We start from the raw sequence: 27,856 nt of genomic DNA, 5'->3' as shown, positions 1-27,856 counted from the left end.
GAACTGAAGACAACCTTTCTCGGGCCGGTTTGAGGTTGGACCGGCGATTAATAGTGGATCGAGAAAACGAGGGATTTTGGTGGAACTGATTGATGGAAGCGGCCTCCCCGGTGGTGGTGGTCGACGCAGCCGGGACGACGGGGGTTGAAGGAGAAGAATCGGAAGTGTTCTCTCCTTCGGATGTCGAGTATATAAGCTACGGGGGAGAGCATCATCTCCCTCTAATCATGGGTCTCGTCGATCAGGAGCTCAGCGAACCCTACTCCATCTTCACCTACCGATACTTCGTCTACCTGTGGCCTAACCTCACCTTTCTGGTACACCGTCATACCTTTTCTCCATAGTTCTGGTCGACTGAGTAACGTTTTGCTATTCAATTTCCAATTTGTGGCATAATCCAGGCGTTTCACAGGGGGAGGTGTGTGGGGACGGTGGTCTCTAAGATCGGAGAGCATAGGAACACCTTCCGGGGGTACATTGCAATGTTGGTTGTCATCAAGCCTTACAGGGGCAGAGGCATTGGTAAACTATGTTTAGCCGCTTAGTCATTTTTTTATTAGACAAATGATGAACGAGCACTCTTGCTTACTGCTGTTGAGTGAAATTTGTGGCAGCATTGTTGAAGCTAATCTTAGCAATTGATTGAAGGGATTTTATCTGTTCTTACTTGATGATAATTGAAAAAAAAACCCTCCTAGTTATGCTATGCTGGACGTTTGAAGGCATAGATGATGAAACTAGAAATCACGAAGTCATACCTGGCTTTAGCATAATGATTTGATAAAGTGTGATATGTAAAGGTTGTATTTCTACCTTGAGTATAAGCTATGAATAGGATCAGTTTTCTAGATTTGTTTGCACTTTGGTTCATTTGTTACATACATTGCCTATAGGTGAACTGTTGACACCTTTATGCCATATGAAGCATATTTTGCTACATGATATAATTTATTGGTTAATAGTGTGTTGTTTTTCACAATTATCTCTCTCACTTCTATTAGCAAGTTCATTTTAACAGGATGAATAGAAAAGGCTATTCATAGTAGCTTTATGAATTTATAGGTTTAAGAAAATTTTGAACTGTGAAATAGACTATTAACAAATTACTCTTAATAGATTGTTATGTTGATATGCAGAATTGCCAAAATAAGTTTAATTTGTTTGATTTTTAACATTAAGCATTATTATGACATTTGTTCATAAGAAATTTTCCACTTTTTGATATCACATTTGCTCTTAGATGATGCATGTTAGATAACATCTCTTATTCTCACTTTGTCATAATAGACAAGAAGTACTTAATTCCACATTGAGAGCACAATTTTTTTTTGGAGCGAAAGCATAAGAGTTTATTCTTATGTATTACCTTTCTATTGTGGAAAATGTAACCATTATAAGTTAGCAATATCACTAAGTGCAAAACCTTTTAGGCATTAACTAGTCGGGACTCTCTACTCTTGTGCTAAGTGGATTCTTAAATGAGGAGGCAATAGTTAGGTTTCCCAAATGAGGCCAACTTGCAAATATCACATCTTGCAAATATCACATCTTTTCCTTCAATATATGTCATACCTTGCATTTTAGATGTATTTTAGAATTTAATACTTCCTTTAACTTAACTAGTAAGGAACACACCTTAGCTTCAAATTGTGTCATTTACTCATATTTAAGTTATGTAAAACTTTTTCAAACATATCTTGATATTAGGTAATTTACTTAGTTCAAGGTTGCCTAGATCAAGTTCTAACCTACACATAGTGAGAGATTCAAAGGATTAGATCATAGGTTCATTAGGTGTCAATTCTCATCTAAATTGGGATCTTGGTGGTATATGCTAATTTAGATCATAGGTTTGTGTGATCATATGGTTTGTGTTGCATTTTGACGACGATAAATATATTCTCAAGGTTGAATGATTGTCTTCATGTATTTGGCTTTCCAATGAGCTTACATCTTTACATTTAATCTCTAGTTCTAGAAAATGATGAACGAACAAGGGTCTATTTGTTTCACATAAAATAATTTGTCAATGTAAAATATTTTTGGAGGAAAACTTTTAAAAGGAAAATGGATTACGTTTCCTTGTTTGTCTATACAACAACCAAAACATTATTCCGCTAAGTGGGGTCGGTTATATGGATCCTTTTACGCCATTGAGCTCTATTTCCTACTATATCATTGTCTATACAATAACAACAACCAAACCTTATATCACCAGGTGGGGTCGACTATATGAATCATTTTACGTCATTGGGTTCTATCTCCTACTATATCATCATCTATACTTAAATAAATTTTATCTTATTTTATTGTTGCTCGCCAAGTCTTTTTTGAACTTCCTTTTTATAGTTTGATATGCATGCTTGTCATAGTTTCATATCGCCTCGTCTAAGTATATGCCCGTACAATCTTAAACGTGTTTTTCGGAGTTTTCTTTCAATAGATGCAACTTCGACTTTCTTTCTAATACTCTCATTTCTTATTTTATCCATCCTCGTATGTCCACATATCCATTTTAACATTCTCATCTCTGCAACTCTCATCTTTTGCTCATGTGCTCAAGTTATAACCCAAACATTCAGCTCTATATAACATAGCAGGTCTAACTACGATTTTATAGAACTTTTCTTAAAGTTTTAGAGGTACTTTACGGTCATATAAAACACCCGACATTCTTCTCCATTTCAACCATCCTGCTTAAATTTTATGTAAAACATCTCTCTCAATCCCTCTATCGTTTTGCAAAACTGATTATAAATATTTAAAGCTCTCGGTTCCGTGTAACTTATCATCTCCTATCTTAATAATTATCTCATTACGTCTAATATTGCTAAACTTAAATTTCATATATTCTGTCTTTAATCTACTAAGCCTAAAACTTCTCTCTTTTAGTGTTTTTGGTCAAGATTCTAGTTTAGCATTTACTCCATGTGTTTCATCTGCCAAAATAATATCATCTACAAACAATATACACCACAGTACACGGTACTGTGTCTTGAATGTGCGAGTTCGTCCATAATTAATGTTGATCTTTAATGTAACCCTATCTTTATTGAAAATGCTTCAGTTACTCCTCTTTATTTTGGTTGTTAGTTCCTTGTACATATCCTTAATTAGTTCAATATATATTACGCTAACACTTCTCGTTTCTAAAATTCTTCATATAATTTCTCTTGGGACTTTATTATAAGTTTTTTCTAAGTCAATGAATACCATGTGTAGATCTTGTTTTTGCTCTCGATATTTTTCAACTAATTGTCTAAGAAGATGTATAGCTTCTATCGTCGACCTTCTAGGCATAAACCCAAATTGATTTTTGGTCACATCTTAATTTTTTTTGTATTACTTTTTTAAAAAAATTTCATGGTATGACTTATTAGTTTAATATTCCTATAGTTTCCACAATTTTGTATGTCTCCCTTGTTCTTATATAAAGGAACTAGAGTACTTTTTCGTTGATCAGCCATTTTTTTCGTTTTCAATATCATGTTAAATAATTTTGTAAGACATTCAATACCTTGTTTCCGTAGGCACTTCCATACCTCTATCGGAATATCATCCGGTCCAACGACTTTTCCATTGTACATCCCATTTAAAGTTTGTTCTACTTTTGAAATTTGAATTCTACGATAAAAATTTAAATTTTTATGCTCAATTGACCAACTTAAATTACCTAAGTTAAGTTGGTCATCTAAACGTTCATTAAAAAATTGATGAAAATACATCTTTCACCGTTCTTTTATTTCTCCATCATTTACTAGTACCCTATTACATTCATCTTTAATACATTTTATTTGGATAATATCTCTTGTCTTCCTTTATCTCATTTTAGTTATTTTATAAATGTCTCTTTCTACTTCTTTTGTATCTAATTTTTGATATCATCGTTCAAAAGTTTCATTCTTTGCTTTGTTCACTACTTTCTTAGCTTTTTTCTTGGCTATTGTATATTTTTTAAGTTTTTCTCGTTCTTATAAATATATAATTCCTTATAAGCTATTCGTTTTTCTTTCACTTTCTCTTGTATTTTCTCATTCCACCACCAAGATTCCTAACTTAGTGATGCATGTCCCTTTGACTCACCGAGTACACTCTTAGTTACTATTTTCAACTTTAATACCATATTTCTCGTTCCAAACCCATAACTCCTATGTACCTTCTCATATTCCTCATTTTTTACTCCGACATGCCCATTTACATCACCTCCTATTAAATTCATTTCATTTGGTGAAATATTTTGTAATATTTCATCTAAGTCATTCCAAAATCTTGATTTGGTAGTTTCATCTAATCCTACTTGCGGTGCATATACGCTAATTATGTTCATAGTCTTCTTTTGCCACTATTATTCTAAGGGCTATAATTTATCTCTTTTTCTAATTACTCCTACAACTTCATTTTTTAACGAACTATCTACAACAATACCCACTCTATTTTTTACTTTACTCTTTCCAGTATATCACAACTTAAAATCTGAGTTCTCTATTATCTTTATCTTCTCGCCTACCCATTTTGTCTCTTGTACATACAAAAATACTAATTCTTCTCATAATCATCGTATCTACTACCTCAGGGTCCTATGTTTCATGTTCTAAATCTTAGATTGTTAGTTTTTTTTATCATATTTGTTCTTATCTAACCTATGGTGTGAGGACTCTTGCCTATTTAATACTACACTTAAGTTCTCATTGAGATATAGCGGTCCTTGTCGATACGTTACAATCGGACATTGTAACGCGAACTCTTGTATATTTAGCACTAGACCCGAGTTTGGGAGATGTAGCGATTCTTGCTGAGACGTTACAGTCAGACTCTGCAACGTGTTCCTTCCGGGGAACAACCTAGCATTAGCACAATAGTTTAATAGATCCATTTATTGAATATTTGTCATAATTTTAACGTTGGCTAATGCAACCCTCCTACTTAAATAAATTTTATTTTGTTTTATTGTTTTTAACCAAGATTTTTTATATGTGTGTTTGTCATATTTTTATATCGCCTAACTGGAGCATTTATTGATCGTCTAAGTACATGCCCATATCATCTTAAATGTGTCTTTCGAAGTTTTTCCTTAATAGATGTAACTTCGATTTTCTTTTTAATTCTCTCATTTCTTATTATGCCCATCCTTGTATGTCCACATATCCATCTTAACATCCTCATCTTTGCAACTCTCATCTTCTGCTCATGTGCTCGAGTTATAGGCCAACATTCAACTCCATATAACATAGTAGGTCTAACTGCGGTGTTGTAGAACTTTTCTTTAAGTTTTAGAAATACTTTATGGCTAGGTTTTTAAAGGCGTGCTTGAGGCGCGCACGAGGCGCTGGGGAAACCGCCTTCTCCCATGCGAGGCGGGCACCGTTCGTCAGGCGCACGCCTGGGCGCGCCTAGGGCGCCTTCGCACCTCAACTGAGGCGCGATCCATTTATGGATTTTTAACAAAAAAAATACTATTTCAAACCAATTTGGTTTGGAATTAGGGCACGGAGAAGGAGAAGGAGAAGAAAAGGAAAAAAGGGAAGAAGAAAAGAACCGAAACCTGAATTTGAAGAAGAGTCGCGCTGTCGCTAAGGTGTTTCCTTCGGCCGCCACCACCCCTGTCGCTGAGTCGTGCATCGCCCAAGTATGAGTCTTTTTTTTTTTCTGTTCTTCACTTCTTTGCTTGTTATCTTCTTCTTATCTTATTCTGTTATTGCTTCTTTTTCTCTTCTTCATTCTCCCTGTTCAATTTCTCTTCGTTTCTTTGTTTCTTCATCTTCTTTTCTTCTCTTTATTCTCGTATCTTCTTCTTCCTCTTTTGTGTTTTTTCTTGTTGAGTTGTTGGCTCGCATTCTTACTGTCTGATTTTGTTTGTTTTCATTTTTGCAGACTGTGTTGTTGCTGCCGGTTTTGTTGGCTACTGTAGCTGTACGATTTTGCTAGCTGATGTGTTTTTTTTTCTTTGTCCTATTTTTTCATTTTGTTTTTCTATTTTTCTCTGTCTTTTTTTTCCTTTTTTTCTATTGCTGAATGCTGGTACAGTTGCTTTTCTTTTGCTAGACGTTGGTACAATACTTTTCCATTAAACTACTTTTTTATTATTTTTTTATTTTTCAGATTATTTTCTTGTTCAATTATTATGGAAGGTAGTAGTGATACTCCAACATATATATCAATAGATCAGGCATGGAATTTTTTTCAAAGAGTTAATCTGGATAATAAAAATGATTTGATTTGTAACTTTTGTCAAAAAGTTACAAAAGGGGGTATCTTTTGTGCAAAACAACATCTTGTTGGGGGGTTTCGAAATACTACGACTTGTAAAAGATGTTCGCCTCATGTACGTGAAGAAATTAAAAATTTCATAGAGACAAAAACGGAGAAAAGTAATCTTTCTAAACTTGCGACATTGGACTTAGAGGATGTAGACCCTTTGCGTGATGATATTGATATGGATGGTATTGGAGCTAAAGTTGTGCCGCCTATAAGTACAAGTACAAGTTCTAGATCAGTGAATATGAAAAAAAGGCCAAGACAAATAGGTCCAATGGATATGTATTTTGCTCCTAATGTGCAAAAAAATGTTGAAAGTAAAAAGGGTAAAGAGAGGCAAACTACGATAAATGAGGCATACAAGAAAGAATTGAGGGGAAAAGCTTGTATGACCATAACTGAGTGGATGTATGATGCGACAATTCCTTTTAATTCCGTTAACTATTCAAGTTTCAAAAGGATGTTGAACTTGGTTGGCCAATATGGTGTAGGTCTAAAAGGACCTAGTTATCATGAGGTGCGGGTTCCTTTTCTAAAAAAAGCTGTTGATAGTGTGACAAATGATTACATTAAGTCGTGTGAAACAGAATGAGCCAAGTATGGATGTAGTTTGATGGCAGATGGGTGGACAAACAAGGCATAGGACATTGATTAATTTTTTAGTTAATTCTCCTAAAGGTTCAATTTTCATCCAATTTGTTGATGCTTCTTATTATGCAAAGACTAGAGAGAAAATATTTCAGTTGCTTGATCGATTTGTGGAGCGTGTAGGAGAAGCAAATGTTGTTCAAGTTGTTACAGATAGTGCAAGTAACAATGTGCTTGCTGGTAAGAATCTATTTAATTCTTTCTTGTCAATATGTTTTTTCTTAGATATGTTAAACTTTTCTAGTTTTCTAACTTCTTTTTTAGGAAAATTATTAGAAGCAAAAAGGTGGCACTTGTATTGGACTCCATGTGCTGCTCACTGCATCGACTTGATCTTAGAAGATATTGGGAAATTGCCTGATCAACATTGAAGAAGGCAATGAGTGTGAATGCTTACATTTATGTTTGCCCCGGCATGGTAAATATGTTGAGGCAATTCACAAGAAAAAAAGAGCTTTGTCGGGCGGGTGTCACAAAATTTGCTATTGCTTTTCTCACTCTTGAAAGGATGCACCTACAGAAGCAAAACTTAAGGAAAATGTTCATTTCAAAGAATTGGACAGAGAGTAAATGAGCAAAAGAAGTTGCGGGGAAGAAGGTAGCTAAAATCATCATGACACTTAGATTTTGGAGTAGTATTGTGCATATATTAAAGATATATGACCCTTTAGTTCGTGTTCTGAGACTAGTTGGTGGCGAAAGAAAATCTGCAATGGGTTATATTTATGAGGCTATGGATAGGGCAAAAGAAACAATTATGAAGGCCTTTAAGGAGAAAGAAGAGAAATACAAAGAAGTGTTTGAGATCATTGATACGAGATGGGAATGCTAACTTCATCGACCTCTGCATGCTGCATGAGATTATTTGAATCTAGAATTTTTTTATTCATACACAGATTCAAATATCCGTGGAGAAGTGGTGAATGATTTGTTTGAAACTACGGAGAGATTGGTTTCAAACGATGCTGAGCAAAATAAAATCACTACCTAACTCTTTATATATCGAAAGGCAGAAGGGTTATTTGGGAGGAATGTGACAATTAGACATAGAAGAGCATTATCTCCAACGGAATGGTGGGAATGTTATGGAGCAAATACCCCAGAATTGCGAAAGTTTGCTATTAAAATGCTTAGTCTCACTTGTAGTGCTTCCGGCTGTGAGCGCAATTGAAGTGTATTTGAGCAGGTATGTAATAAATATAAATGTATAATACATTAATACTATTAGTATGTTATTTTTATAAGTAAAATATATTCTTTGCTATTTTATTATACTTACTGTGATTTTTGACATTTTGTAGATAAAAAAAAGGAATAAGCTAGCTCAGCAGCGCTTAAATGATTTGGTATTTGTGAAATACAATGGTGCCTTAAAACTTCGGTATGATGCATGTGATAAGATCGATCCCATCTCTTTGACAAATATTGATGACAATAATGAATGGTTGATGGGTAGAATGAATGGAGAAAGTGATAATGAAGAAGATGAGTTAGTTTTTGAAGGTGATCACTTAACATGAGATGTCGTTGCTAGGGCTAGTGGAGCTGAAGAGCCTGAATATTGTACTAGAGGAAAAAACATTGCATCCATGACCTCTAGTTCACATGCTAGGCTTAAACAAGTCGAGAAGGGAAATATATCTTCCTCTCATTACGCTTGTTTTGATGAACTTTGTTAGTTTAGATTAGAAAGTTGAAACTTGAAAGTTTTAAACTTTTATTAATTTTATCATAGTGTTGTTTTGCTTGTCATATTTGATATTTGTGTGTGTGAAATATTAATAATTATCATATTTGACATGGTAGTTTAGTAATCAATCTCATGTTCAAGAGACGCATGCCTTGGGCGCGCCTCGAGCCTCAGGCTCTAGGAGCCCTTTTGCGCCTCGGTGCGCCTCAGCTCTAGGAGCCCTTTTGCGCCTCGGTGCGCCTCGCGCCTCTAACAACATTGCTTTGTGGTCACATAAAACACCCGACACTCTCCTCCATTTCAATGCTTGTATTCTATGTAAGACATAACTCTCAATCCCTCTATTGTTTTTTCAAAAATAATTCTAAATATTTAAACCTCTTGGTTTTGAGCAACTCGTCATCTCCTATCTTAACAATTGTCTCATTGCGTCTAATATTGCTAAACTTAAATTCTATATATTCTGTCTTTGTTCTACTAAGTCTAAAATCTTTCTCTTTTAGTGATCCGCTAAGATTCTAGTTTAGTATTTACTTTTTCATCTTTCAAAATAATATCATCTGCAAACATGTATACTTAGTCTTGAATGTGTGATTTTCCTTGTTTGTTTATGATACAAAGAAAATATTTTCACTTTCTTTTACTTGCATGATTGATTTGGGTGAATTGGTGGTTTCTCCGTCATGGAAATTGTGTCTAGTGGGATGAAGGTGGTGAGGACATTAGTTGTGCGGTTGAAGAGGATGAGTCTGATGGAGGTGGTGAGGAACATAGTTATTAAAGGCGCTCGCCTGATTGCGCCTTCGTGCCTGTGCGATTTAAGCATGCGCCTTGTGAGAGGAGGAAGAAATCAATCTTGAGGAAATTGATAAAGAATCAGTTATATAAATCTAAAACATGATAATGATGATAATGATATGATTGGGGAAGATGATGAAGATTTTGGTGATTTAGATATTTAAAGTTTTTTTTTTTAATTTGAATTATGCGCATAACGTATTTATTTGCTAGTGAATTTTATATTTATATATTGTTTAATATTTTATGGACTATAGTTTTGTTAGTGAAATTTTTTGACAGAAATTCCCTATTTATATGCTTAAATTGTAAAAATTTATACCAAAGTGTCTTAAGGTTTATGTGGACTACAATCGAGATAGTGAGAACATTGATATTGCGATCTGTTGGGACAAGCAAGATGGAGGCTGTGGAGTGAGTGAGAGGAGGTGGTGTGGGTGAGTAGGAGGAGTTGGCAAGGCCATCAGGTTCATTAGTGAGTACAAGCAGGATAAGCATGATGGAGTAGCAGTGAGAGTGAGTGGGAGGAGATGATGGGTGCATCAACCCCATGGTTGATGAGGGTAAGTGGGATTAAGGTGGGGAGGGCTAATTTGTGGTTGAAGAGGATGAGTACAATGGAGGTGGTGAGGAAGGATCTTGTGGGGTTTATAAAGGGGTTAATGGCGGGGAAGGGCGCTGTAAGGGATAGAAGGGTAAACAACTTGCATATGTAAAATGACTTCCATGCAAAAAGAGAAGAGACATTTTCCTACTGATAAAAAGATTTCATTGACTATATATCACATTATGCTAAACACTAGAAAACTTAAGAAATATATTTTTGGAAAATATTTTAAGTGAAATAAACATACCTCAAGTATGTGTTGCATACACTTGTCTTCAGTGTATAATCAATTTCACAAGTCTCCACTAGATGTAGGCAATCATCTTTTAGGTAAATTCATGCACACAACGTGCTCAAATTTGGCATATTCCAACTCTTATTGAGTTTGCATGGAAATATGTCATATTGAGGTAGCTAGCAAGTAGGATTTTGATCAACATATGAAGTTTTGGCATGCCACAATTTTGTGATGGGGGCAACTAGAAGACTTCTCTCTAATGTGAATTTTGATATTATAATAGTTAATTCCTGCCTTGCACACCTTTTAACTGTATGGGCATATTTCCTAATGTGAAGGTGTATTTTCTTCCTGGAACAAAAGCTTATGTACCACACTCACAGTGTGCAATCTCCTATTATAGAGGAATATGGATACTTCCATAATACGGTTTATCTGTATTTTCCATTTCTAGGCTACATGAAGACCAAATCATCATGTGATGCCTAAACCTTTTGACATAAGACTCACATATTATTCATTACAGCATGTTATTTGAGATCTCAACGCTTCACTTCTTAAAGTGGCACTCTCTCTACAGATAGCATATACATATTTCAATTGGATGTTGTCTCGTGCATGATGTAGGTGGTAAAATGGATATTGAGAGGAAAAAAATGGTTATTGTACAGCTAAGAACATTGATAGAAAGCATTTTATGGTGCTTGAGCATATAACGAGAGCCTAAAACCGTAGGAAAATGAGACTATAAAACAGAGTGGAAATGTGAAATTTTATAGACATATAACAACAACAACAACCATCAAGCCTTCTCTTATAGATGGGTAAACTACATAGATCTTCCTACGTCTTTGGGCTCTATCCCCTACTATATTATTATGTATATGTAAATAAATTTTATTGGTCGACTAAGTATTCGTACTATCTTATTGCGTCTCTTGAAATTTCTCCTCACTCGGCATAGCCTCCACTTTCTTTCTAATATTTTCATTTCTGATTTCGTCCATCTTCGTATATCCAGACATCCACCTCAACAACTTGATCTTTGCGACTCTCATCTTTCTCTAATAGAAATTTTATAGACATCAGAATAGAAATTTCCTCTAATACTTCAAGTTGATGAAAGACTGGTGTTCATCTAGCTATAGATTTTGGTAATTCGTATTTAGTCCTGTTTTGTTGTGATGATATGCCTTGTTAATAGTTGTTTTCTTGTTGAACTTTGATGTTCTATAAAGCATGGATTGAATTTGACCCTTTGTGAAATGAATCTCTTGCACTGGATATGACAAATTGAATGCCTAGAAGAGAGGAGTATTTTCTTTCTTCTTTAGCATTTACTTTCTTAGAAATGGAACCTTAATTTTTTCCGATTGACACTTTCTCTGAATATGCTGTGTGCTCATTCTACTGCTGCAACTCATTGTAAAATTTATTCGTGACTGCAGCAACTGAACTTGTTACCAGATCTATCAGAGTGATGATGGAATCTGGATGTGAGGAGGTAATTTGCTTGACGAATAACTTAATAACATGTTGCATCAATTCTTCTAATATTTCAGAAAGAGAAGCATACCTATGTTTATGATAGTTAATTCTTCCCTTGAAAGTGTGATATTGCACATTGCTTGTTATATCACATGTATTCTCCCTTGCTTGATATCGTCCAAACATTTATGAGCATCTCTCCATTTTATTGAATAAAAACAGCCTTTGGAAATATTGTTGGTCTATTGAAGCTAAATCTTGTCCAGATCTTTCTTCATTCAGACTTTAGCAATTTAAATGACTGTATGAAGGTATCTTGGACTGGATAATTTAATGTATGAATATTGGATTCTTAAGAGTTAATGTTCTGGTTATCAAATCCAGCTGTAAAGTTAGGTACAGTTTTAGTTACCTCAATCTTCTATTAGCGCTTGGGATCCTCTTAACTCAAATGCATGTTTGTTATTATGAAAATGTTACTTTTCTTGAGAGCTCATGTTGGAATACTATGAAATTATTAAAAGTAAATTATGTTAGAGGTCCTTAAATTATACCCATCTTTCCAATTGGACATTAATTTCTTTGTTTTTCTCTAATAATAACTTCACACTTAATGGATCAACATGAAATCTAAGATAAAAATAGCATGAAAGATCTGAACAATCTCTAGGTTCCGATTTCTTATTGTCGATGTTTTATGATCACTGGACCAAAGTATTTGAGAGAGCCATTTAAGCTGTAATATAAAGCTGAGCTTGAGTTTTAATGTGTCTTTCCTACCATGTTTCATGTTTACTAATGATGATAGCCTCGTGTCATTCACAACAATTATTCAATCTACTCAAAATTGATTTAGCTTAAAATAATTATTATTGAATCTAATATAGAGGAGCGGGAGGGGGTGAATAGCCTATCGCTGAAATTGCAAACTAAATTTACCTAACATAATGTAAGAAATGCAATGGAAATAAAAAAAAAATACAAAGAAAGACCTAAGCAATGCTAACAAACCAATTTTTTACGTTCATACTTCACGGTTTATGAGTCACTCCATGAATTCCATTATGCTTTTTTCCTTTTCTGATCCTTCCAAAGGCAAAGAAACCTTACACTTCTCATCAGGATATAATGTTAAGCACAAGGAACGAAGTGTGGAGCTAACCAAAGAAAAGACTGAAAACTGAAGAATTGAGATTGGAATGATGAAAATGAAATGTCATGCCTGTACAAGCTAGGTTTGCCGCAATGCTAGCTTCGCTCGCCGTGTGTGAACTATAACAATGTTAGAGAAAAATATAAACAAAAGCTAACGAAACTGACTACATGCAGACATCTGAAGTAACTCACTAGTGTTATGTATACATATCTCAGCAATTAACCTAAAGGTCAAAGGAAAAGGAAAGTGAACACAATGTGCAAAGTGGAGATAAGAGAGATATACATGAAAATATAATCAAAGAGGGCAACATAATATTCAATTTATATTTCCATATCATTATTTTTTTATTCTCTTAATTAATTTCACTAGTTCTTAATTTTTCATTTTCAACATTAAACACATTATAGTCTACTTTATTCGACAACTCAACGTAATTTATTGAGTGGGTGAACGACATGCAATACACCCATCAAGGATGTGTCATATAAGTAAAGATGAACGACCCACAATCCCCTAATACGAACACAACATGTAAAGATGTAAAAATAAAGGTGAGTGACTTGCAACCCACCCAAGAGGGATGCATCATATATGAGAGTGAATGACCCTCAATCCACTCATAACGACATGCATCGTATGTATGTACTTATACATAGATAGGGTGAACAATCTATAATTCAATCAAAATAGGTGTATCGTATATATGTCGAGCCAACAACCCTCAATTCACCCAATACGAAATACTTCATGTGTATGCACATATACATACATATATAGGGTGAACGACTTGTAATCCATCCGAAAAGTGTCTCACATCAAAATAGGATGAACGATCCAAAATCCATCTCATGAGGTGCCTCACATACGAATAGGGTGAATGACCCGCAATTCACCAGTGAGGAAAAATCATTTCACTTTGTTCATGGAGCCAACTCTCTACAAGTAATCATGCAACTCTTAGAGAATGAAGCTGAAAATCTTGACTACAAGTAATCACGCCACATTTAAAGGGCGGAAACGAAACTCTAACTACAAATAGTCACACTTCTTTTAGAGGACGAGCTGAAACTCTAAACTATAAGTAATCATGCAACTTTTAGAGGGCGGAGTCAAAGCTTTAAACTACATATAGTTATGTAACTTTTTTAGAGGAGGAAGCCAAAGCTTTATGATGTAAGTGCTACATTTATTATCTGGTCAATTTAATATCAATGATAACATGCCCTTTCAAAGAGTAGAGTCAAAACTCTAAGCATAAATGTTACATCTGTTATTTTGTTAATTAATATTAGTGCTAACATAACTCTTTTTAGAACGTAGAGTTGAAACTTTATGATACAATTAATTTTCTTATTTATTAGTCAGCATAATTAATTAGGAAATTTAATTTATAACAGATCTCAAATAGGAAACAAATAAGATATAAATCAACCATGGATAAAAAAGGGCAACCAATGTGATAGGAAACAATCAAGTTGTGAGAACTAGGATAAGGAGAGTGAGCACAAAGTGCTAAGTGAAGATAAGAGAGATGTGCATGAAAATATGACACCAACATAATTTACAATTTATATTTCCATATTATTTGTTTTTTATTCTCTTCTTAATTAATTTCATCAGTTTTCTTAATTTTTCATTTCAACATTACACACATTATAATCTACTTTATTCGGCAACTTAACATAATTTATTCAGTGGGTGAACGACATGCAATATCCCCATAAGGATGTGTCGTATAAGTAAATGTGAATGACCCATAATCCACTTAATACGAACACAACATGTAAAGACGTAAAAATAAAGGTGAACGACTTGCAATCCACTCAAGAGGGATGCATCGTATATAAGAGTGAACAATTTGCAATCCACTCGTAATGACATGCATCGTATGTATGCACCTATACATACAGATAGGGTGAATGACTCATAATCCACCCGAAAGAGATGTATCATATATACATAGAGCGAACGATTCGCAATCCACCCAATACGGAATATATCATGTGTATGCACATATACATCCATATATAGGGTGAACGACCTGCAATCCACTCGAAAAGTGCCTCACATAATAATAGGATGAACAATCCACAATCCATCCCGTGAGGTGCCTCACATATGAATAGTTGAACAACCCGTAATCCACAGGAGTCACTATGCAACCCTTAGAGAACAAAGCTGAAACTCTAGAATGCAAGTAATCACACAACTCTTAGAGAATGAAGCCAAAACTCTAGACTATAAGTAATCACACAATTCTTAGAGGTTAGAGTTGAAGCTCTAAACTACAAGTATTCATGCAACTCTTTTTGAGGGTGAGCCGAAACTCTAAATTATAAGTAATCTCACAACTCTTAGAGGGCAGAGTTAAAGCTCTAAACTACGTGTAGTTACACAGCTCTTCTATAGGGTGGAGCCAAAGCTCTATGATATAAGTTGTACATTTATTATCTTGTCACTTTAATATCAATGATAACGCACCCCTTTCAAAGCTTAGAGTAAAAACTCTAAGTATAAATGTTGCATATAATTTTGTTAATTAATATTAGTGCTAACATAACTCCTTTTTGAGCGCAAAGTTGAAACTTTATGATACAATTAATTTTCTAATTTATTAGTTCGCATAATTAATTAGGAAATTTAATTTATCATACATCTCAAATAGGAAACAAATAAGATAGAAATGAACCCGAAATTAAAAGGGCAAGCAATGTGATAGGAAACAATCAAGTAGTGAGAGTAAGGATAAGAGTATAATGAATTCTATTTTTCATAACATCAACTTTCATAAATTAAATCATGTGGCAAAAGGTGAATCGCTCACCCCAGCGCCCCTGCCAACCCGTGCCTAGGTCAACACGGAGGAGGTAAATCACGGGTGGTTACTAGCCATTAGTGTAGGTGGCCAAGACACGGGGGAAGGCATGCTCTGACGTGCCAAGTTTCGACCTCAAAACCTCATGTGGCAACACCTCATGTTTTAACCACTGCACTGCCTGAGGGAACTTTATAAATTAAATCATGCACAAGGTAAGTGTAGCAAGACAAGCAAGAAAAACTCCACTTAAATCGAAGGGTTGAATCATGCTGGTTGCTATGGAGCGTCAACGAGGATGGTGGCAACGACGGTGGCGATGACAACAATGTGAGGGAGATGTTGTGGGTGGGAAGTAATGGGAGTTTAGGTTTAGGGTTTGTAATAATGAAAAAAGGAGGCAATTTTGTTGCGTGCAATGACGGCGAGGATGATAGGAGAGGAGATAGAGATTTGGATGAGATGGGCGGCGACCAACCATATATCTGGCGCAATTGGTTCATGCAAGAGTGTTGTTATCAATAGGCCTGAGGTTGATTCCTAGCGGGTGCAAAATGCTCCTCGTTGCCTCAACCCCTCCTTGCATGCGCTGCTATTGTGGCGCGAAGCCCCTATTATTTACCTTCCTTCGTGAGGGCCCACCCTAGAGGGACCGTCAAGATGACGGTTCCACTTTTTGTTGCCAATATATATATATATATATAAGCACCATGCATGGAGGGGGAGGAAGGGATTTAGGTTTAATTGGAGTTTTTCAATTTAGTCCATAAAATTTTAATTTTTCACAATTTGGTCCTTGGAAACTTTACTACCATAACATGAAAAGATTTAGAAGTCTTTACAAACCCCACTTAGTCCCATATACATAGCTTCACTTCAACCTAATTTTGCGCTTAACTTTTACTCGACAATGAATATTTTAGTCAATTCAATCCACCATTAGTTGATTAAACCACTAGATCACATAAGCAATTTGACAACTGTAGTCTTCTGTTTTAGATCAATACTATTCTTATTCATGTTAGGAAACTTGTCGATCGAATCCATCTTAGTTGACTCAACAATGAACCTAAACATTTATTCTGTTCATTAATTACCTGACTTGACTCTTTAGTCGACTTATGCCGATCGATTAAAACTAGTCTTCAATTGGATCCTCGACTTAAACCAATTCTAAGACCAAACCTTCACTCAAATAAGAACAAGGTTCTACTTGAAACCCAAATTATTTGTTCACTCGATTCTTATAACTCACCTCTCACTAGAAGTTACTTGACAAGAAGCCTTACTTTCGGGACTTCTTCGTGTGCAAGAGCTTCGCCTTTGTGTCTTATTTGCTAGGTTTTTGATCATTCCGGGCTTCCAACTGCCAAGCATAACTCACCATTATGATCGGTGTAGTCGATGATACAGTTGATTGATGGTGCCTTAAATGTTAGCGGTTGAGTCACCAAGTAGTCAACTCAAGTGAATCAACTAGTGAATAAAATGATTTTGTTCAGGGCAAGTTTAGAGTTAGCCGATTGTTGAGGTATTCCAGTTAACTAATGGTGGCTCAATTGACCACACAATTGACTCAAGCTGATTAGCTAATAAACATTACGTTTCTATTCGTGGCTGAGTAGATTGGACGGTCGACTGATGATAGGATCCACTTAATTGATGCTTCAACAAAAAGTAGAGACACATTGACATAAAAAGTTGCATGATAATGGTCAATGACGTATTGGCTATACTAATGATGCATTCGAGCTGATTGATTGGCGTTAGCATAATAAGAGTGTCGAGAACAAGCAAAGCTAAATGAAGGCTATAAAAGGGGTATGGAGCACATTCAAATACGTAGTTGCTTGCTGATATTCTGCTTAATTGTAAACTCTTTATCTTCATAGTTGGGCATCAAATTGCAATCACTCCAAGTGCTTGCAGAAGGTTTCTCCACTTTTGGATTTGTCTGAGAAGGAGAAAACATAGTGGTACGTTCGGTGATCCATTAAAGCATCGTAGGCCATGGAGTAGAAATAATGGTTTTAAACCACCTTAAATCGATTATTAGCTTGCCATGTTCTTGATTCTTAATTTCCGCTGAATAGTTTAAAATTAACCTTACTAAATTTTAGCAACAGCTTTAAATGTTAATTGTAAGAACATTTGTTGTTTACCCTTTGAGGTCCTCCAACTTTCATTCAACCAAATCCAACAAGTGGTATTAAAGTAAAGACGTTTTTGAAGGACTATCCACAGACGAAGCAAATTGTTGGAGAGAAATTTGCTATCCTAAAGCTTGAGGGGAATTCCAATTTATGGAAGAGGATGATAGCAATAATGGGCCAAGAAATGAAGAGATGAGTAAACAACAAATGGCAAGGCAAAGTTCGACTTTTATGTGTCCTACCCATGCATGGAGTAAATTTGATGAGAGCATTACCAATATGCAAAAGAATTATGAGAAAATTGGTGGAACTATATGAAGGCAACTCAGAGGCAAAATTGGCTAAGCAGAATTCCCTAAGAAACCAAATTAACAATTGATAATTAGAAAGAGAGACCGCTGATGAAACTCCATGCTAGACTAAAAAAAACAACATAGATCACCAGATTGACAAACATTGGAGAGACCATGTCAAACAGAGACATGTAAAAGAGTGCTATTAATGCCTTACTAAGAACATTTCAGTGGATTTTAATGGTTTAGATGTTTTTCATGTCAAAAAATCTAGAAGTAAATGTAAGTAGTTTAGAATTTTTTTTTTCTCTAATATAGAATTATACAAATCTAGAATTGCTAACATAGTAGAAAAAGACTATAGAAGAGATATTGATGTGTGTAATTCATATGCATATTTTCGATCTTATTTTTGCATGCATTTCCTACATTACATTATCATATTTGCATTAACTTCTAATGTTTGCATTCATTTTCATCTTTTTGGTTCGGGAGACTGCTCTTTTGTATTCTATGTTAACAAGACATGAAGATTTTGGCATTTGGACACATTTGAAGACGGAAAGCCTCATTTCAGGACCATACATGGTCTACCTGTGGCCCCTGCCATGGTCGTGTACTATATTTGGAGGCAAAGCACTCAATCAAAGCAACATTGGAAGGTCCAACAGCCAACATGGTCAAACCGTGTCATCTAACACGACCGTGTTTGGTACTATGGTTGGATTGTGTCATCCAGCAAGCCACACGGCCTGGCCATGTTCTCCAACACAGCCATGGTGCGTGTGGCTGTTTCCTTCTTTCTATAGGAGTCCGTTAAAGATCAAGCTACCTTTTGAACCCTATAAAAAGGCAAGGAAGCATAGGCTAAAGAACATCCCAGCTTTGCGATAGAAACCCTATTTGGGAGAGTCAAAAAATTGCAGTAAAAAGAAAGAATCTAGATTAACCAAATCGCAAATAAAACTCGATATCAACAATGCCAGTCCTGACAACGACACCAAAAACTTGATGTACGATTCAGCAAGTGCATGGTGTCATTAAGTAAGAAGAATATCGTTCACTAAGATCGTATTGTTAAATACAAAATATTCGCAAAGGAGATATCTAGACAATCAAGAAAAGATGTGTCTAGGAAGTCAAACAAGAGTGATCGAACGAAAACGGTAAGAAAGCTATTTCGGAAGACAATTCTAGGATTTTGGCTTCGCTATGATGATTGTCAACGAATACACCTCTCTTATTTCAACGCATGATTATGTTGAAGGGATTTGTCCAAAGGTAATTGAATGCGTCTATGGGAAGAAGAAAAGAAAGAAAACATCAATGTATCTATCCCAATTGCAACTTATAAAATGAATTAGGTTAGACCTTTTAAGTTGATGACAAATGGTGAAAGCCTCGAGAGAGTTCAACTACTTTTATGGTAACTGTTCTAGGGGACGCTTTCTTAAGGAGACTCCTATCACTAGAGCCCCGCGATCCCCTAGACGCTACCCTTACTCGGAGAGGAACTCTCAAGTCGGTTCTAGAGGTTGGAGATTAGGTTTCACCATTAAATATGTCCCCTATTTAGGGCTGAGCATTCAGTTAAAACCGAACTGAATTAATTGAAAACCGAGCAAATCAATTTTTTTTTGAACCAAACGAATCAGTCGAATTTTCTTACAAAAATTGAACAACCCGAACCAATTAAATATCATAAATTTTAAAACCAAATTAATCAAATTTATTTTTTTTTTAAATAAAAAAAATCAAATTAATATCTTTATTCGGTTTATTCCGTTTAACCGAATTACGAATTTTAAAATCGAAACCAAACTGAATTTACCGAAGTCCGAATTTAAAAAAAATGAAAACCGAATTAACCGAACCAAATTTCTAAATTCGGTCGGTTCGGTTTGGTTCGGTTAATTCAGTTTTACTAAATATTTGCTCATCCCTACCTCTATTCTCTATGGATCCAATCGTATGTTTATATGCAATGATTACGAGTTAGGGTTCACCCCTTGGTCTACCCCAACGAGGTCACTATCCAACTTGAATCCAACAACATAAATGGAAGAAAGAAAACGAGCTAAAACCAATAAAAAATCATACGCATCATTAATGAAAAGAGGATCAATGCATTATTTCGTCAAACTAAACATCAAGTTACTCCCTAATCCTAGAATTAGGGAGACTACTCCATGGCGATGGAGTTACAAGCCAAAAACATCATTCTATTACTAGAAATAAGAATTAAATTTAAAAGGAATTCCGTTGTAGATGCTCTTGATGTTTTTGGAAGAACTCCACGCACTCCAATGTGGAATAATCTCGAAACCTTGAAGACAGCTCTCCCAAATAGGGTTTCTGTGGCAAACCTTGGATGTTCTTTAGCCTATACTTCCTTGCCTTTTAATAGGGTTCAAAAGGTGGCTTGGTCTTTAATGGACTCCTACAAAAAGGAGGAAACAACCACACGTGCCATGACCATGTGGTTCACTGGATGACATGGTCCAGCCACAGTGCTGAACATGGCTGTGTCAGATGACATGGCCAGGCTGTGTTGGTTGCTAGACCTTCCAATGTTGCTCTAATTGTGCCCTTCGCCTCCAAGTATGGTACACGGCTGTGGTAGGGGTCATGGGTAGGTCGTGTATGATGCTGAAATGAGGCTTTCTATATTCAAATGTGCCCATATGTAGAGTTCTTCATGTCCTATTAACATAAAAGAGTAGTCTCCCGAACCAAAAAGATGAAAATGAATGTAAACATTAGAAGTTAATGCAAATATGATAATGTAAGGTAGGAAATGCATGTAAATAAGACCGAAAATATGCATATGAATTCCACACATCAAATATCTAGCTCTTTCAGTAGCCTTAAAGGACAAGGGGAAGACGATTCTAAGCCATCTTTCATGGAGAGCAACAAAGAAGCATATTGGTAAGAAAAATGAGATTTTTTTTTAAAATTTGAATTTTAACTGGAAACATGCTAAAAGGATGCTAAGAAAAAGAAGAAAAGAAAGGTAAGTCTAAAAGCCACGGGGGATGGCATGACTTCCTTATTTGAAGAAGGCAACTATAGGGCTAGTATTATTCTTATGATGGTAGATGATAAAGCCACTACCTTAATTGAAGATAAAGTAATGGGAGCCTGAGTGATGGGGGAGCTACATCTTACGAGTTAAACGACATGGTAAGTGCAATAAAGAATTTATGTTTTGAATTGACACGATCCTTGTGTAAAGTTAGAAGACTTAATGGAATTAGTAGATCTTTTAGAAGGTAGGCTAGAGAATTCATCCCCTAATATTGATTTGCAAAAATTAGAAGATGAAAACAAAGGGTCAAGGGAACACAAATAGAAGCCCTAAAGGTTGGCCTAGAAAAATCTACTATTAGCTCTCACAATTTGATATGATCATCGGAAGCCAAAGAGGAAATTTTAGGAAAAAAGGGATTAGGATACAAGTATTTAAAAACGAATATCATTGTCTAATTGCTTAGGGGCACAATTGCAAGAGGCCTTGCCTCTGTGTCTTATTTGCTAGGTTTTTGGCGATATTTGTTTCCTTGTTTGCATTACACGTACTCGGACGATGATAATTCTCAATTTAGGCGAGGGTCGATAGTTGACTAGTAAATGATTGAAAACCAATATGAGTTGATGGGAATAGGATCTGAGATAATTGACTAAAAACATCAAAAAACTAATATAAAATCTGTTCCGGGTTTGTGGTTTGATTCAGATGTGGAAATCAGTTGACTAATAGCTGAGTCGACTAGATAGTGGACTCAAGGCAAGGAGTAAACAAACAAAATATTTCTATTTGGGAGCTAGTTAGTTGAGGAGTCGACTGAACATGGAATAATCGATTGATGCCTATGAAATTGATGCTAGATAGATTCAAACAAGCTGTTAATGGAAGGTGCAATGGCAGAATCTAATGAGGACTATAAGTAATTAATCGGTTGGTAATGAATAACGGGTTCAACATTTGAATTCAAGGCTATAAAAAGAAGTTTAAGGGTTGTGAATTGATATCCCTCACACACCTAAACCTATAGAAATCTATATTGTAAAAGATTGCAATGGCTATATTTTCCTCATTCTATAAATCTCTTTTGTATACTTTGAAAGATTTGTAAGAGGTTTCTCCATCACTGGTGTTGCTGCAAAAGAGAAAATATAGAGGGAATTTGGGAGTGATTCGTTGAAGCATCATAGGTCGTAGAGGAGTCGTGGATTGCTGAACCATGTAAACACCTTGTGGTATGTGCTTGTATGTGTATATGTTTTTTATTTCACTACTGATTGTCTTATGACCTTGCTAAAGTATTAACAAGAGTAGATTTAGATTTACATTTACAAGTACATACAGTATTCATCCCCCTTCTATCGTCAGTCATCTACATCCTCATGATCTCCCAATAGACTCAACTATTAGGATAGTCGTAGTTGATGATTTAGACGAATGAATGGTGCCTTAGTCGACTGGTAGTTGAGTCAACCAAGTAGTCGAATCAAGTGAATAAGCCAATGAACGTAATGTTAATGCTTAGGGCTAAGTTTGGAGTTGGTTGATTGTTGAGGTATTTTAGTTGACTGTTAGAGGTTGAGTTGACCATGTAGTCTTCTGAAGCGATCAACCAATGAACAATTGTTTTTTTTTGTGGTTGAGTTGGCTGGACTGTCAACTTTTCTTGGATCGTCGATTGATGTCAAAACTCAGTCTATTGATGCTACAACAGAAAAACTAGAGAGAATTGTTGATATAAAAAGGCTACACAACAATGGTCGGATGACGTAATGGCTAGTCGTTTGATAGTGCATTTCTGATGATTAAACGGCACTAGCATAACGGTTAAGAACATGCGAAGCTAAATGAAGGCTATAAAAAAGAGTAAAGGAGCACATTCAAAGACTAACCTTCCAATATATACTTGCTAATATTTTGAGCCTTAATTGTAAACTCCTTTCCTTTATATTGGAGATTTAAATTATAATCACTCCAAGTGCTTGTAAAAGGTTCCTCCACCTTCAGAAGTTGTTTGAGAAGAAGAAAACTTAATGGTGCATTCAAAGTGATCCATCGTATAAGCCGTTGAGTAGGAATCAGAGTTCCAAACCACATTAAAATTGATTGTTAGCATGCTTTGTTCTTGATTCTTAATTTTTGTTGCATAATTGTTTAGAATTAACCTTGCTAATAGGAATATCTTTAAAAGTCATTTGCATGAACATTTGCTATTTACCCCACTTTCGTTGCTCCAGCATTCATTCAACTGGTCCCAACACAAGTGAGACCTGTATCTTGTCTACATATGGATTGATATGTAGACAAGGAAGGCAAAATGATTAAGGATTTTTGTTGCATAATTGTTTAGAATTAACCTTGCTAATAGGAATATCTTTAAAAGTCATTTGCATGAACATTTGCTATTTACCCCACTTTCGTTGCTCCAGCATTCATTCAACTGGTCCCAACACAAGTGAGACCTGTATCTTGTCTACATATGGATTGATACCAACCCTTAATCATTTTGCCTTCCTAATGCTAAAATTTATTGTCTCTGTATGTTTACCGCGTTTTTCTTTCAGAGGATTATTTTGAGATAGGTTCCATTGGTGGAATTTAGTTGAACTAATACTGATTTTCATTTATGAAAAGAAAAATCTTTAATATGGTCATAAACTCAGTAACTTGTATGCAGGTAGCATTAGAGGCGGAGGTAACAAATAAGGGAGCCCTTGCATTATATGGCCGTCTAGGATTTATAAGAGCGAAGCGGCTGTACAGATATTATTTGAATGGAGTAGATGCTTTTCGCTTAAAACTACTCTTCCCTCAGTGGCACCACTCACCAACAACAAACAAAGATGGTGTTCATCTGCATGATAATCAATACGGTGAGACCCAGATTGTGCCATGATCCTTGATGTTTCTGGGTGAAGCACCTCCAGACTAATCAAAATGGTTGATTTGATAGTTCACCATCGCATTTTGATGCTAAGGCTAATAATCTAGATCTGGAAATACTTGTGCTTTTTACTCGGATGTCATTTGAGGTAAGCACTATTGTGTGTTGTGATTTTTTTTTTTTTGTTATATACATTGCATAAGTTTCTCAATTATATTAAGTTGCATCGGAATTTAATTTGGAAATCGTTGACTATTAGTATAGGTTGAATGCACTTGTTTTGTGTTTCTGTGATCGTGTTTTATACTAAAATGTAGAACTTCGTCACTGACTTGGAATTTTTTGTGGGAATCATTGTCGAATGGGTGTAGATAGTATCATTACATTTAGCTGGGTTGATTAAAGCTTTTTCAGTTTGCTTAAGGTGTAGGCACTTCGGTCACGGTGGATTCCAATTTGCTTTTGTCTAATGTGGCTGTAAGTTGATCAAGATGGATCGGGGTGATTGGTGGTCTTGTAACACTGTTTTATAGGACTTTGTGGTGAGTGTCGTCCAATTGCTTTCTCTAAGTAGTAGTCAGTAATTGACATTGTTGTTCTACAAGGTTCACCTAACAAGAACTTTTAATATATCGACAATTTGTACTCTAGGGCTTCTACAAGACTCACCTTACAGAACTTTTAACATATCCACACTTCGTATGGAATACAAAAATTATTCATCAATTATCTTATCTTTACACAAACTTCTCAACAAATTATTTATTAATTGATTTTATCTACGTATCATATATGCATTTTTTTTTCCGTTTATAGTTTGTTTATGTTTTGATATACATTTTTTTTATTTCTCATTGAATCATGTTACTCAGATAATATTTACTTTGTAAAACCTTTTAATTTTAAATACAAATAGAATTCATTACAATTTAATATACAGTTCTAATTATTTTATATATTATTTTGTAATTATTTCATCGAGCATATGATTTAATAATGTCGCTATATTTCATTAGCCGTAAGGCTGTGTTTGGTTCAAGTTATCATATATAACTTTGGTTATATGATTATCAAGTAATTGCATAATCAAAGTTATCGGGAATAAAACATAACCAAATGTTGTTTGGTTCAACCAAGGTAATGTAACAAAAATTTATTTGTTTGAAGGTTTTAATGAATAATCTGGTTTAATAATTTACTATATTACCCTTAGTTACAAAATCAATCATATATTATTATTATTATTATTATTATTATTATTATTAAACTTTACATTTTTTATTTTTTCTTTTTCATGTTTTTCTTTTTTAGTATATTTTTTAAAGTTTTTTTTATTTTTTTTTCTATTTTAAATTTTTTCTATTTTTTATATTTTTTTTACATTTTTTCTATTTTTTTATGTTTTATTTATTTATTTATTCCCCATTTTTTATTATTTTTTAACTTTTTTTATGTTTTTCCTTTTTTAAAATTTTTTTTTATGTTTTTTTTTACAATTTTTATATTTTTAAAAAGTTTTTAACTTTATTTTTTATATTTTTTATTTTTTTCCCTTTATATTTTTCCTTTTTATAACATTTTTCTCTTATTCAAGGGTATTTTGGATAAAAAAATTTTGTTAACCCCGGAATCAAGAAAATCTTAGTTTTATGAGGTTTTCCGATTTCGGGTTGCATCCCCTTTTGCTGACGTATCAGGCATGGAACATTACTCGAGAATCATCGATTACCTAAACAAAACAGGATTTTCGTTGATAACCTTGGATGAATAACCAAGGTTATCAAGAATAACCCCCAACCAAACATACTCTAAGCGTTTGTCAATTAATATATTTTTTTTTTGGTAATTACCCTATTCGGGCGCCCCATGATTAAAAAAAAAAAAAAATCAAAAGTTAGGCCTTTTTATTTGGTATTGCCCAATGTACAAATTACATCACTTGGCACTAAACTTAGGGTAGTAAATAAGTTAAGTTGAATTAAAGTTTACGGTATTTAAGCTTGTTTAATAAGATAGTCGAATAAAAAATGAACCAAGTTAATGAAATAATTATTTAATCTTAGCTTGATTTATTTTTTATGAGTTTAAACTTGAGCTTGGTTTAATGTTGATTTTAACTTTGTTCATTTAAATGTTATCAAACTCTCAGTTTAAACTTGTTTGATTATTTGAAACGTTTATTTGTTTCATTGGTTATTATTAGCACACTTATATGTTTATTTTAAAAGTTTTTTTTATTTGGTATATGATAAAAGTTTTAGTAATGAATATAGTTCTTAAATATTGTTTAACTATTCACAAACATTAACAAACTGAATATATATGTTCTAGCTTGTTCGTTTGATTTAATGAATTGTTCAAATTTATTTATTTAATTAATCTTGTATATATTGAATGAATATAAATAAATTACCAAGTCAAATATTAAATTTATTCACTAATATTTAGTTCATTTACCATCTGATTCAAACTATCTTTGCCGACTCAAGACCATTTTGTCAAAGATATAAGCCATGACCTAAGGATTTTGAACCTTTATAAATTCGAATTATTCTCTTCTTATTTGAAAACCGTCAACCTAAAAAGAATTCGAATGGGTTGAATCTCTTGTAGTTCAGTCTAACATAGCATGCTGTTTGTCCGGAAAGACCCCTAGGAAATGTTGTAGATTGCGTCGGATCCAACCCATGGAGGGTCCATGTTAGGTGTGGAGGTATATTTTCTTAGTTTTATTTTCAAATTTTTAATTTTAAAAATCTATATATTTTAAATATTGTTGTTTATTAAAAAAAAATAAACCTCGACTGACATGTAGGTTACATGGTTCAACCAAGAAAGACTCTTATAACGTGATAATTGGCTGAGTCGAGCTTGAGAGCGCTCATCCATCTTCATTTTATCCATCAAAGGCCTACACTTAAGTTAAGTTTAGTTGGATGTAATACAATCGAACTTATAATATAATCAAATTTGTAATGTAATATAATCTTGATTACATTACTACGTTTGGTAATATAATGTATGTAATCTTTGATTACAAGTGTGATTACATTCTTTTATTTGATATTCATTATTTTTCCGACGGCGACAGCCGGCGACGGTCGACGACTGGTGACGGTTGCCCGCGGCGACTGCCAACGACCGACGGCGGGCGACGGTGACCTGCGGCTACGACGACCAGCGACTGAGGCGGCGGTCACGCGATCGGTGACCGACGGCGGCAGCCGGCGGACGGTGACCGGCGGCGGGCGATGGGCGGCTGACGACCGACGGTCGACGGGCGATCAGCGGACTACGGCTGACTAGGGGTATATTCGACATTCAAATTTTTGTTAAACAGTGATCTCGTAATGTAATCGGATTACATAGTATTTACTTTGTAATTTAGATTACAAAACTTCACTACCTTTTGTAGATTACAAAACTTCACTACCTTTTGTAATCAAGATTACATTACATTACAGGTTTAAAGTTAAAATAAATAAAATAATTGTAATACAATTCTGATTACATTACAAGACAGATTACATCCTACTAAATATAACCTTGCTCAAAAATAACTCCATTAGACTTCAAAACATCATATAATATGTGGGATTATGATAACATCTTATATAAGCGTAATTACTTTTTACTATAATAAAATAAAATAAGATATCCCCTCCTCCATTCTTCTTGATGCGGCAAAGATCAGCCGCCTCATTCAAGATTACTGACCAAGCTTTTGAGATTATTGAAGAAGCTTTCTTCTTTCGACGCGATCAACTCTGTGAGGAATAACACCAGTCAAAGGGTTCGTC

The 27,856-nt window shown here is 34.7% G+C and overlaps 1 protein-coding gene across 1 annotated transcript; it reads left to right on the top strand.

The window, feature by feature from the left end:
* LOC122017399 (N-alpha-acetyltransferase MAK3-like) lies at positions 1-24,301 on the top strand. Its single transcript, XM_042575013.1, has 4 exons — positions 1-317; positions 402-522; positions 11,685-11,740; positions 23,850-24,301. Exons 1-4 carry the CDS (start codon positions 93-95, stop codon positions 24,066-24,068), a joined length of 621 nt encoding a protein of 206 aa, XP_042430947.1. The 5' UTR covers positions 1-92; the 3' UTR covers positions 24,069-24,301.
* Positions 24,302-27,856: the final 3,555 nt, after the last annotated feature.

Source organism: Zingiber officinale, chromosome 8B (genome assembly GCF_018446385.1).
Source record: "Zingiber officinale cultivar Zhangliang chromosome 8B, Zo_v1.1, whole genome shotgun sequence".
NCBI classification, from domain to species: domain Eukaryota; kingdom Viridiplantae; phylum Streptophyta; class Magnoliopsida; order Zingiberales; family Zingiberaceae; genus Zingiber; species Zingiber officinale.
This window is presented reverse-complemented; position numbering and strand designations above follow the sequence as displayed.